Source organism: Calliopsis andreniformis, chromosome 4, assembly GCF_051401765.1.
Source record: "Calliopsis andreniformis isolate RMS-2024a chromosome 4, iyCalAndr_principal, whole genome shotgun sequence".
NCBI lineage: Eukaryota > Metazoa > Arthropoda > Insecta > Hymenoptera > Andrenidae > Calliopsis > Calliopsis andreniformis.
In genome coordinates, this window is record NC_135065.1 from 6,549,227 (window position 1) to 6,562,911 (window position 13,685).

At 41.5% G+C, this 13,685-nt stretch overlaps 2 protein-coding genes and 2 non-coding genes across 7 annotated transcripts in view; 2 read left to right on the plus strand and 2 right to left on the minus strand.

Annotated features, from left to right (window-relative positions):
• The window catches only part of S6kl (ribosomal protein S6 kinase like), a 64,819-nt gene extending 51,182 nt beyond the window's left edge, over nt 1-13,637 (minus strand). The window contains exons 1-8 of one of the 4 annotated variants that reach the window (XM_076376464.1): nt 13,524-13,637; nt 12,501-12,559; nt 12,274-12,368; nt 11,934-12,201; nt 11,786-11,870; nt 11,616-11,723; nt 11,384-11,542; nt 11,214-11,302 (exon numbers count right to left, since the gene is read on the minus strand). In XM_076376464.1, the coding sequence (XP_076232579.1) occupies nt 11,214-11,302; nt 11,384-11,542; nt 11,616-11,723; nt 11,786-11,870; nt 11,934-12,201; nt 12,274-12,368; nt 12,501-12,554 (858 nt within the window). In that variant the 5' untranslated portion in view covers nt 12,555-12,559; nt 13,524-13,637. Of the gene's footprint in view, nt 1-11,213; nt 11,303-11,383; nt 11,543-11,615; nt 11,724-11,785; nt 11,871-11,933; nt 12,202-12,273; nt 12,369-12,500; nt 12,560-12,639; nt 12,680-12,808; nt 12,937-13,523 lie in introns of those variants that run through there. The other 3 variants (XM_076376465.1, XM_076376463.1, XM_076376466.1) reach the window with 3 other exon arrangements.
• Nucleotides 216-8,146, plus strand: Bnb (bangles and beads). Its single transcript, XM_076376070.1, has 3 exons — nt 216-521; nt 5,397-5,935; nt 6,453-8,146. Exons 2-3 carry the CDS (start codon nt 5,405-5,407, stop codon nt 7,305-7,307), a joined length of 1,386 nt encoding a protein of 461 aa, XP_076232185.1. The 5' UTR covers nt 216-521; nt 5,397-5,404; the 3' UTR covers nt 7,308-8,146.
• Nucleotides 10,428-10,501, plus strand: Trnan-guu (transfer RNA asparagine (anticodon GUU)). Its single transcript has one exon. It is a non-coding gene; the product is annotated as a tRNA-Asn (tRNA).
• Nucleotides 10,890-10,961, minus strand: Trnaw-cca (transfer RNA tryptophan (anticodon CCA)). Its single transcript has one exon. It is a non-coding gene; the product is annotated as a tRNA-Trp (tRNA).
• Nucleotides 13,638-13,685: the final 48 nt, after the last annotated feature.

Consider the following 13,685-nt stretch of genomic DNA (forward strand, 5'->3'; position numbering starts at 1 on the left):
TCGTGGCTGGCGGTCGTGGGGGCGGGGGAGGAGGAGGGCAGGTGGAGGACAGAGGTAGAGAGCAGAAGGGTGGAGGAACAGAGACGAGAGAAGAGAGCAGAAGAGGGGCCCCTGGCGATGACGGGTGAAGAGGGTCGGGGCCCCCTATACGATCCTGGCCGAGCCGAGGCTGGTGGGTAAATGGGTATATAAGCGGGGCCCCGGCGATTCCATCTCGACACACGACCCAACCTTCATCCCGATCACCGGCGAAAGAACGGGTTCCCCCTCGCAAACGAGCGTAATCGCACGCGCGCGAAAAGAGAAACAAGAGAGCGGAGGACACTCGTGCAACTTCTTCCGACTCTCGCCTGTCTAGCCTGTTTCCATCGAGAGTTCCAACCCCCAACGGGACACGCACGTAACGACAGTTCCGACGCGGTTTTACGCCAGGGGCCAGTTTTAATCGGTGACAGAGTACAAGGAGCCTGGGAGCATCCAGTCGGCGACCAGTTCGATTACACGGGAGGAGAGAAAAAGACGTGAGTACCAAACTATGCATACGGGACTATTACGATTCTTGGTGAGAGACTCCCGGCGACAGGGGGTCTGACATGCTCTATTCTCTATCCTCGCTGAGAAATCCAATCGTCGTTATGACTCGGGAACTTTTTATCGTCCTCGAGACATCCTCGGGAGTTCAGGAAGAAATTATTGTCGATGGTTGTCAGGGAAATGACGGATGGGTTTGGGGAGCTTTCACAACGCGGATTCTAATGTTCGCGAGAGGATTGCACGGAGACGTCGCAATCCGCGAATTGCGGGCTTGGAAGTCGCGATTAAAGCGGGGGAAGCAGGATAATCGTCGGGGCACAATTCGCGATTAGGTTTCTCAACGAGCAAGCTCGTGTTTGCGTCACGCCTGCCCCCCTCGCGCAGCTCCGCTCTTTTCCGTTCCAACTGACGCCTCGTCGCGAGTCTTTCCTCTAATTAGACCTAAGATGGTAATCGCGATCGGTCGGTGTCGCGACACGCGAGCTACCCACCCGAGGATCCTCTAATTCGACCACCGATCACTCGCCGGAAGCGAGAATCGCTGGGTTCTATCTATCGCCTGGCCGCGTCGAACGAATCGATTGGACGCAGAGGCGAAACGAGTCTCGAGTCGGTGCAAGAAACTGCCAACTTTTCTGCAATTTTCTAGCAAAACCGCCGAACCGTGGCGTTCCAATTTTCCTGTCGATTTTTTTGCTGGGACATACGCCGAGTGTTCCGCGATTTTCAGAAGCCTGCCTTCGGGTTGACGGCAGGCAGAGAGCGAATTACTGCCAATGGGATAACAGAATTATCTGAATAATTGCCTGAATGCTGTTGGCTCGAGATCGTCTCTGAAAGCGTCCCCGTCGTGTTTGCGTGAACTGCGCCGCATTCTCCGTCCAATTGATTCAATATACGCAGATTACCATCGACAATCGCGAAAAGGATAGAGCTGATAATAGATCCCGCTGCGCGACGAATAGAGGCGAGAGAAAGAGATAGAAAGAGAGAGAGAGAGAGAGAGAGGCAGAGCAGAAAGCATTGTTGGAGCGGTGAACCACTTGATGGGCCGCGACTTCTTTTGTAAGCGTCGACTGCCATTATTACGTCTCTGATGATCTTGATAAGGTAATGGGTGGCCATCATCTTTCACAGGCATTTCCTCTCCACTGACTTGTCCCTCGGTCGCGTCCACCGCGAGATATCGTCGACGAGGCTTTTCCACCTGGCCGCCGATCGAGTATTATCGAATCGTCGGCCAGCTCGACGGTAACACGCTGCTGACTCGCAAAGTAATTCGCAATTAACTCCATTACGGCCCATTACGTACGCTTGCAACACGATCGCTGCTCGAATCGATTAGACGAGTCGTTATGCGTATGTTCTTTGATCTGGCCTTTGACAAAAAATTCTTGTGGTGAGGAATTCTTCACCTTTGAGTTTTGTACTGTTGATGATAATCGTAAAAAGATTCCATGTTGAGTACTCATGCTTAGGTTTATGAAGAAATATTTTTAATTGGAAAAGTTTAATCCCAGAATAGAAAGATTATTTGAAAATTAATTGTGAAGTTTATGATTCTACAGACTTTCATTTTTTTGGTACAAAATTACAAATTTTATATTGGATTAAGGGAACTTGTATCCCAGCAGCATTTATATAGAAAACTGCTAAAATCAGAGTGTATTTTCTCTTTTTTATCCAAATAATATTATCCAAATAATACTCTAAAATAAATAGTACATGTTAACATTTGAATAAAAACCTCTAGAATTCTAGTAAACATTGTACCAACAACAACAAGCTACTCAACAAAATAGGAAATATTAATCAAAACTTTAAGAGCTCTCCTAATGACAATTTCACAGTCAATTAATTCCGATTCCTATCTAACCCTAATTTGCACAGCTGGAAGAAAATCATAAGTCAGCCCGACAAGTAGATTTCTCGTCGCGAACTCTATTTACAGTTCCAATACTCGCGATCGTGACAAAGTACCGAGCAACCTCGAGCCCAACCGCAGCGGCTGCAATCGCATTACCAAACGCACAGTCGCTAGTCCATCGTAAAAACTGGATCGTTGCCTCCTTCCTCTCTTGAATCGCCGTGTCGCCAACTTTTTCCCTCTTTATCCCTCGCTTTTCCCTCCCAGGGCCCTCCTCCTTCTCAGCGCGCATTCCACCACGGTTGCGTTCTCCAGAAGGTGTGCCCGCCCGATAACAGGCAATCATGTTTTCTCGCCTCTTTTCATTTGCGCAATTTTCGGCAGACGCGATATACAAATAAGGCCCGAGCACGATCCGCTCCTCTCGATCGTTCGAGTCCCTTGAAGGGGCCCGACGTCTGCTGATTTTCGCGATGGAACGTTCGCGAACCGAGCCTTTCTCCCTCTTCGGCTTCCTCTCTGGTATAAATTACTCGCTCGATTGCCCGCGACTCGGTCCTCCGAGCGGAAGGTCGTTCGAGCAGTGCTGCTCGAAGTCGACGGGACCCTGGGCCGTCGTTTCTCTCGGGCCCCGTCGTTCTAACATGCACCGAGACGACGTTTCGTCAGCGTCGCATTTCGCACAGTTTGCCACTGTCCCACGTGCAAATCGCGGCTACGCGAGTAGACACCGAGTCGATTGTCTCTGGTTTCGAGCCTGCCCACTCGTGTCGGGCTCCATGGCCCTCCAGCGTGGGCATACGATACCGATGTGCGCAGCGGGATCGATTTACAACGCGATGAGCATCGACGATAGGTGATAGTACGATTGTGCTGGTAGTAATGGAAGTAATGTAACTCGAGGAATCGAAACGATTGAGTTCCCTGGGGATTTCTTTCTAAATAGCTATGAAGTAGCGATGACATGAGGTTGGCGCTTTAATGTGCCGTGGCAATTTTGTTTTAGACCTTTTCCAAAAATGAGAAGATAAAGATAAATGTAATTTAGGATTTATTATATTATAGTTAGTCTGAGAATTTAGTGAGAATATTTCAGAGCTCTTAGAAATATGAAAAATTAAAGTTTTATAGCTGAAGTAAAATATTAATAGAAATTGATTAAGCTGAATTGTAACTATAAAATACCTAAATAAATGTATTTATTTGTAACTTTTTTTTTTAAATAAAATTTTGTGTTTTGGGAAAATTAGAAACACACGAATTTTGTGATGCAGTTTGTTGCATTTTAGAAAAGTACTATTTAATACGACCGAAAGATAAATAACTTATACCACTGTCAATCACCAGCACACTTAGAAACGAGAGGTTTTGATTAAAGAGAGATTTAAATGATTCTATAGTTCTCAGAGATTGCTTCTTTTTTGTGAATGTTTTTTGTATGGGTGGTTGCAAGTTCGTTTTAGACTTTTTAACTGGATTGTGATGAGGATTGTCGATAGGCCGATTGGAGCAAGCCAGGCCATTCTCTATTCTTCCGTTCGCACATGTCGCGGAAGTTCCACCCATGTTTCGCTTTCCGTTCACAAACCACGCAACGATGATCGCGTGGATGTTTGATGTAGGCGTTTTTGCGCGATATAGTAGTTTCTATTTGGTAAAATACGAGAAAGACCTCTAAAGACGTTCCATGAGAAGCTCTACAAGCGTGGTGCGTGAGGAGTTTCATTTTCATATCTAAAAAAGTTGGAGGTCGATTATATACCTGATATAATCGAAGATCTAACATTGATCATTAGCTCACTTAGCATTGCAAATTTTGTAGAAATCAGACAGAAGCGTTCTACGACGTTGCCCATTGAATCTCCATTCAGAGATCGAAAAAAAGGTTATCTAATCGGGTTCAGTAACGTAATTGACTTTTTCTGTCGACTGTTGACGTAAACATTATCTCAATGTCCAATTAAAATACCAAATTAGGTATCTAATAAAAATTCTCAGCTAGCATAATAATAAATATCAACAACTTCCACAAATCTCATAAAAAGAATCTGAAAACCGACTCCATCTCCTCCAATTTGCATCAGTTAACTTCTCAAACTATTCAAGCACCATTAATCACTATCAAACAAATCAAAAACCAAAAGAAGACGTTCTATTCCAAAATTCCAAAAAAGAGGACAGAGGCAAAGACTCTAACGAGCTCCTAACGAGCAAATACTTTACTCAACAAAATAACACTCCCAAGTATCGTCAACGTTTGAAGTCATCATCGAACTCAGCAAATCTCGAAAACGTTTCCAGCATCCGGTGACGAACACGCGAGCGCGTCCAATTAATCGTTCGTCTTTCGCGCGCAACGGCGAGGAGAGAGGCGAGAGGGCATGGAAACGACGAAGAAAGACGCGATACGCGCAGAGAAGTCTCGCGTACGCGCGTACAACGAGCGCATGCGAGGGGCGCGCATCCTGTCATTAGCTTCATAACGCTTGCCTTATTCAATGCATTCGGTTCAATGTCACCTGTCCCTCTCCTTCCTGCCGGTTCTTCTAGCAGCCCCTTGCCCATCCATCCATCCATCCATCCATCCCTCCCTTCCCTCGATCGCTCCCTCTCGCTCCCTCCGCTGGACGTTCGTGGCTTTTCGTCTCGCGGTCCATTCATACACGCGCGTTCTCCATTCATGCCAAGTACGAGAGAGCCCTCACGTCCGCTCTCCTAACTAGAAGATTGCGAGGAAACCGTCCCCTGGTGGGTCGTTTCCTCTCACTCGATTCCTGTCGATTCTTCCACCGAAACCTACTGCAAACTGTTTTAAACTCCAATTGTCTTCATTCTTCATTTCCTTCGTTAGAAGATTAGCTTCTTCGTATAAAGCGACACAACTTCGTTTCAAGATGATACAGTCTACTTTAACTCTATAACGATAGAAGATGAAAAATTAGGTGGACTCGAGGTGGTCGTTGAAGATTCGCTAATAGTCTCTTTGATTGTGCAGATACCAAGATGAAGCTGATTGTGGCAGCGATGATGTGCCTGGTGGGCCTGAAGGCCGCGCTGGCTATGCCCCTCGCAGAGGTCCAGGACCCACTGCAAGTGGTGCCATTGGGGAAAGCGCCGATCTCCACGAAGGCGGTTGATCCCGAGGCGTTGGTCGTTCCATCACCGAGCCAGGAGTCTGTAGAACCTGCGCCTGCCGAACCCAAATCGATTGAGGCCGAGAAACCGAGCGCGAAGAACGAACTACCCCTGCTCGTGGCGCACCAATTGCCTGAGAAGGCTGAGGAGAAGAAGGAAGAGCCCCAGCTGAATGCTGAGGAGAAGAAAGAAGAGATGAAGGAGAAGGCGGCTGAGCCACAACCACAGGCTCAGGAGTCTCAGCAGCTGCCTGCTCAAGAACAGAAGCAAGAGCAGAAGGAAGAAAAGAAGGAGGAGGAGAACCTGAAACAGGAGGCCTCTGAGAATCGCGAGACGGTGCAGCCTGCACCACAGGAGAACAAACCACTGGACCCTGCTGAGGCCCCATTGGAGCAAGCTGTGAGTATCGTGACGAAAGTATTATTTTTTAGGAGCTAAGACACATTACACGAGGATAGCTTAGTTGATTACCGCGAACAGTGGGAATTTGGAATTTCTAAGTAGAGTTCTGAGCTTGGACTACTCGTAAATTTGCTAATGAGAATCCCAGAGCAGTATGATAAACCTTCCACTGAGAATGTTCTTCTAATTGTATAGAGATGTCTAACATTGAGGTCAAGAACATAGACAATAGAACACCATTACTGTTAATTGTACGCTCGGCTACCGAGGTCTTGCACATTACTGCGTCAAGTCACTTTCACTTGTTCAGTAGCTCTGAAATTTTGTAAGCTGATAGGACTTGATCACCAAACACACTATATACATCTCATGACAAAAATTGTACCTGTTGTTTGAAATACACTAACAATAAACATGTCATTGCAAACTTATTCATCGTCTATGTTTTGACTCAACATCAACAATATAAAAAATCAAAGAACAGTATTCCTTAACCGATCCTTTGGCATTTCAGAAATCTATCCCCGAAGGCAAGATCTCCGAGCCGATCAACTCTGCAGAAAAGAGCGCAGAGGTCAAGGAAGAGCCTAAGGAAGAGATCAAATCTGAGGAAGTTAAGCCCAGCTTGAGGAAAGAGGACGAATCCGCCCCATCCGCCGAATCTTCAGAAGAGAAGGCATTGCCAGCTGCTGAAGAGAAGAAGGCCGAGAAGCCTCAGGAAGAACAGGAAAAGAAAGCTGAGGAGAAGCCCGACCGTGTGACCCGTGACGCCGAGGAAGCAGCCCCCGAACTCAAGAAGGCAGCCGAGCAGCCAGCTGAACAGGCCCCTGCTGCTCCCGCGGAAGCTGAGAAGAGCCAACCTGAGCAGCCAGCCAAGGCTGAGGAACTGAAACCAACCGGAAAGAGCGAGAAGATCGAGCCAGCTGGCGAGAAATCGAGTTCTGAAGAGTCGTCCAAGAGCGAGGAGAAGGTCGAAATTGCTGGTAAATCAGACAAAGAAGTGAAGAACGCTGAGGTAGTCGCCGCTGAGGGATCAAACGAGCAGCCAGCGAAATCTGAGGAGCCGAGCCAGGGCAAGCGCGAGGCCTCGGAGGCCGAGGCTCAGGCGAAGCCCGAGCTGAAGGAAGAGAAGAAAGAGGAGCCCGCGAAGCAGGAACCCGCGAAGGAAATGAAGGAAGCGAAGGAAGCGAAGGAGCGCTCCGAGGAGTCTGCGGAGGAGAAGTCCGCCGAAAAGAAGGAGAACAAGAGCAGCGAGGAGGACCTCTCCTCCGAGGAGGAGAAGGAGTCGAAGCCTGCAGCTGGAGAGTCCAAGCCTGAGTTACTACCCAAGCCCCAGGAGCTGCAGGCGTTGAACCATCCGACGAAATAACGGTCGCAGCGGGAAGTGAGGGAAGACGAGCAACGGTAGCCCCAGAAGCAGCAACATCAACGAGAGAGCGACCGATGATGCGCGCAAGTTCTTCCCCCCGATCAGGTTCAGAGGCGCGAGGGAGCGTCGCGTGTGCGTCAGGAAGCGTGAACGGGAGCGGGAGAAAGACAGAGAGGGAGAGAGAGGAAACGGAGTGAAAGCATCGGTGTGAATGGGAGAGAGAGATTGGTTCGATCGAATGTGGCAGGGTTCGAAAAACTTCCCCGGCGCGCTACGATTCCGAGAGTTCAGAGACTCGGGGCGGGATGACCACGTGCAACCTGGCTGTGAGGGACAGAGACTTAGACGTCGAACGAAGATCCTGAAGCGACGACGACGAGACAGTGACCAACGCTCGCGCGAGAGAAGATGGTTCTCGTGCTCGTCCGAGCGAAGAATTTTGAAAAGAGGTTCCCATCAGGGACACGTGGCCACCCCTGTTCAGGATGCTGCTTGGCCACTACCAAGGACCATCCTCATTCGTCCCAGTGGACACTGCAATTTGTCCGCGGGGACGAAGCTGCGCCCCCGATTAGTATCCTCATATCCCTAAATTTCCCAGTCTCTTCTTCTCTTTTTTTTTTTTTCTTCAAAACCACACACGACCACAACCACAACCTCATCCCAATAAACTAGTGTGTAGCTCGACTCTGTCTTTTTTTTTTTTTTTAGAGATACGTGTCATTATTATTATTAATATTATTATTACGATTTAGTACCAGTACCGCTATTATTATTAATATTATTATTTGTATTATTGCTATCATCGTTATAATAATAATTATTATTATTACTATCAATGGACCGTCCGTGTTTACTCGTACCACAACCAACGTTTCCTTGATGACTGAGAACTGTGTTGGAGAAAATTTTATTTAGACAGGAAATTAGAAATTATTTCAAATTTGACGGAGATGAAGAAATTTGAACTTCTAGAAAATCTACAAAAATTGTGCATATTATATTATAGATGCGATGGTATTCGTAATCTGCTGAAAAAAAACACAGAAAATGCATCTTCTCATAGTAGATACAGTAATCAAACTATAGTACAATTTATTTCTGGTATACAGCAACAACTACTTCAATAATTATTTCAAATGAAATTATTGTGGAATACTGTCCAACTCTGTTCAATAACGTCATGCTAACACTTTCATAAAACATTAAATTCCCACCCCTTCAACAAGAAACTATTTTGCGACAAAAACAATATAATTTTCTCGTACTACACTCGAACTCTGTTATAAAAAAATAAACGATTATACTCTCCATAGTCAATGCTATTAAAATAATCATGACACGACTATGGAATCGTCCGCTCAAGCTGATCAAACAGTCGGTCCCTACGCTTTCAGCTGATTATGGGTACGACTAATAACAAGACAAACAACATGATGTTTGAGTCCATTCCATGCATATTCCAGTTCCCGAGATAGCATCGATTATGTTCGTGATTTTAATCACGTCTACCGTCTTGAAAACAAGAATACTCTAGCATTATGCTAACAAATAAGTCGATAGGCAACGTTCATGTGCCAAGACTTGCTTAGAGTTATTACAACGATCGATCAATTTCCCTTAAAAGACAATTTATCCTTAGAAGTCTCACATTTGATCACTAACATCGTATCAAACACAAATCTCCTACGCCTGAGTAAAATTGATATTCAGTTAACCACTGAAACACACTATTCCCCACTTAATTGTCCCCCAACACTTAGCGAAGGAATTAGGTATTCCCGAAATCGCCTGCTGACTTTTGAACACCTAATTACCTACTCGTAACCAAGAACCATCAAGAGCAATTAAAATATAATAAAACAGTTTTTATTCAGTAATCACAGGAAATTTATAAAAACGAGTACATGGTAAGAACTCCAACAGATAATCACTCGAGATTATCGCAACCTAGTCATCGCGGTACTCAAAATCTGTTGAGTAGCCTATTCTAGTAGCAAAGGAGTAAAATTCCTGTATCCTTTTACAGTTCCCTCGAGGAACTTCATCATAACAAGACGACAAATCGTCGTGTCCACGTGAGAATGCACTTGCACAAGAGCCGCGGATTCGCGTGATTGGTCGTCACGCCTCGCGGATAATCTTTTCAGTAGGGGCACGACGACATTTCTCCGTGATGCACTCTAGCCATATGTACGTCGATTCATCAAAGGGCGAATGAGAAGCCTACAACAGCGATCCTCGGGCCTTTGTAGACAGGGGACAAGGCGCGAGAGGTGAGCGGGCCCGGCGAAATGTCAAGGCGCGAAGGATTTTGCAAGGAACGAGATATGGAGTCGGTTTCTTCAATTCGTGTGCCTGAATGCTTTTACGCAAGATCGGTCGACGAAATGCGCCGTAAATCGCGCGAGAAAATCATCGCGTTCGAAGACCTTTTTTATGCTGAACCATTGACCTTTTTTCAAACGCTTGGAAAGAAAGGTATCTTTCTTTCGTTTAAGTTCATACATTGCTGTTCTCTCTGCTGAATAAATTCGTAATTTTGTGAAGCGTCTTGGATGTTAGTGCATCTATGAAAAACTGGTAGGACACTGCTCAGAGTTTAGTAATATCTAGACTACATTCTGCTTTGTATAGTTATTACACTTTTGAGATATTAAAGAAATCATTTCAAAATGATTTGCTCACAGGTCATGGGGCAATACATGAACTACGATAATTGATTGTGAAATAGCTTGTTCCGTATAATGTTTTCTCAGCATTAAATGGAGTACGTGACACAATTTATCCACGGCGTTTCTACTTCAAAGAAATTAAATGAATGTACATTAAATTATAACCAGCGAAAATTGTAATAGCAATTATTACCATTCACATTATCTTATTAGCTAAACATTACATACTGTCAAATGATTTTGCAAGTAATACTTGCAATGATTCCACTAATTCTAATTAAGATTTTATATGTCACTATAAATGTTAAAAGACCATACGAATAGTATTTACATGAAATATTAATATCATTTAATACCAAACACAAAAATGAAGTAATAATAACGTTTTCTTCAATTGAAAAAGTTGAACAGTCATAAACGACTATAAGAAAACCGACAGTCAACTGCCTCCGTGGCGCAAACGGCTAGCGCGTTCGGCTGTTAACCGAAAGGTTGGTGGTTCGAGCCCACCCGGGGGCGGTAATTTTTTTATCAACAATCTATAATATTCATACCACTTTGACTTGGTAAATATTAATCAAAATTTTTAAAACTAAAGCAGAGTAATTAATCATTCAAATAAGAAATTACTTATGAAATACTATAAACTTCGCATGCATTTTTTAAGTCCTCAAAAATGTTTGTGCCTTTTTGTAAAATTTACATTGCAATGTTTAGTAATAGTAACTAGAAAGTATTAAAAAGAAAATAATAGGATGAAAATAAGAAAATGCAAATCGAATTATTGTTTTATATAGAATAAAAGTTACCAATAATAATTATATAGGAAAAGATTATTATTATTATTAAGTTATGAATATTATTCACTTTACATTACAGCTGCCAAAATATGTAAAAAAAATCCAATTGACCCCGACGTGATTTGAACACGCAACCTTCTGATCTGGAGTCAGACGCGCTACCGTTGCGCCACGGAGTCAGTTGCACCAAAGTTGCTTTAGAATACTTATACCAGTGTTCGCAAATATTTTAATCAAAATTGATATATTATACTTGTAATTATAATAAACTGATTAAATTAATTATTATTATTATTATATTTAGAGTTAAACACTTCGTATATAATTTCGGATTACATGTACGTTTAGTAACTCGTATTTAAACAAATTTGAATCATCTCATAGTATAGCAGTTTGAAATATCTTAATATGAAAAAATATGTGGCACATACCTGATTTGTAAGCATGAAGCAAGTCAGAACTCCTAGTGACCACCAATCTACCTCCTGTCCATAGGATTGTCTTTTAAATATTTCTGGAGCTATGATTAAAAGAAAAAAAATAAAATAGAAATAAGTTTCCACATCTTCTTTGACTGTATTCTAAATATTTAGATATTTACCCATATATTCTGGTGTCCCACAAAGTGTATTTGTTCTCTCTGCATGGCTCAACCATTTTGCTAGGCCAAAGTCAATAATTACAGCATGACCTTCCCGATCTAATAGAATATTTGTTGCTTTTATATCTCTATGCACTATGCCAGCATTATGTAGAAAATCTGTAGCAGAATATTAATAAAACATTACAAATTGAATTGCATAGTTAGATCATTAAAAGGAAAATATAGTTACCAATAGCTAAAGCAACTTCTGCTACATATATTCTCACTACATTTTCTGGCAAGCAACCATATTCTTCAACTAGCGAAAATAATTCTCCACCATCCATATAATCAGTTACTAAAATAGATAAATATTATAACAAATATCTAGAAATAATTTGTAGCAATATAACAACTTACAGATATACAATGTCTTTCTTCCTTGCCATTTGTAAGAACAATCTAATATGAATGGATAGTGACCAACCATGCTTTGTATAGCCACCTAATGTGAATATTTCAAGATGAGATTTTTTAGAAATTAAGTGAATGTATTTGATACACATACCTCTCGTTTAGCTTGCGCTACACCATTCTCTGCAACCACCTTTGCCTTGTTAATTACTTTTAAGGCAAAACATTCTCCTGTATCTTGTTTCTTGATTTTATATACAGTCCCATACGCTCCTTTAGCTACCACATTTAAAAATGTGAAACCAGTGTTTAGAGAGACTTGCCTGATTTGAAATTCTGGGAGAAACATTGCTTGAGAACGTGATATTGGCCATATTGTTTTTGAGGTGTTCAGCTGTTCGCAAAATTTATTTTCACTCCAACTAAAAAATCAAATATATATTATACACCTGTATGTAACAAATATAAAGAATTTGTAAATGAAATAAAATTACCTTCTGTTAGAGGCATGAAACCATGATCTGGATTCATTACGTATAGGATGCGTTGAACCAACACAACTTCCAGCAATTAAATCACCAATACTACACTATGAATAAAAAACATGGAGCAACACATTCATGAAAAACAGTAATTAATGCACAGCAGTATATGATTTATTTATTTCATTTACAACATTATTCAAACTGTAGAGGTTATAACAATTTTGAATAATATATACCTGACTGAGATAGTTCTGATTACTGTAAGTGTGTTTACTGGCAGGATTACCCATTCGAGCTGAAAAATGATTAATTGTTTTCAATAATCATAACACTTTCATTTAATAATGGATAATAATAGATATTCATTTCATTCACATTATTTTACTCGATTTAAACGATATTAAAAAGTATATAATACAGTTTTCTGTAATGTATATAAATTTGACATTTAATTACATTTTAATAATTTAGAATTAGTATATAATCAATCAAATGATTCATCATATAAAATCAATTTTCAAGCGCATATGTATGATTTACACACACATTATACACAAGAAAATTACTGTATATAAATATAAAAAATAATATTTTTTAGTTTTACAATGTAACAACGTATTATTATGTATTTTATCAGTTACACGACAGCTGTTGCGTTGCGCGAAATCGAATCAATAATTTTGAAAACATAAGGTCAACCGAATTCAATCGAACTGTTTTCGAATAGCAAAGAAAAATGAAAGAAACTTAAACGATACCTAAATCCTACATTGTTTTATTCGTACCATTTATGCATACCGTGACAGTAGATTGATTCTTCTATATAATTTTAAAGGAAAGTTAAAAACAAATATCATCACGTCCGATACAAGTGTACGATTTGAATTATTACAAATTAAAATGACGAATATACGTATTGTCACGTGACACAACACCTAAATACAAATAACACACAATAATAGATCTATACTTCATGCAACTAGCCTAAGCACACATATAAACCAATGTATTCACATCAACAAAATTTTAATAATTTTTATTTTAATTCAGATCTTAGTAATTCTCCATGAAAATTATTTAGCTTTAAAAATTATTCAACTTAACATAAAAATGCATTAAAACTTCACATTTATTGAACCGGTTAAGAAATGATTTAGATTGTGATTTATGTACACTTCGCTGTTACCTCTTAATAATCAATCGAAATAAATCGATCATTTTCTCCTATCACAAACAATAAAAATAAAAAAACAATTCACCTTGCTGTTTAGTCTTCTTCACAATTTAATCCACTTTTGAGTACTTTAGGTGTTCGTTGTCAAATGTTCTACAACTTGCCAAAAAGTGAAAGGAATCGAGCTTTTCAAATTGTCCTCTGTGCTGATCAACTGATAACTGACACATTATCAACTAAGAATAAC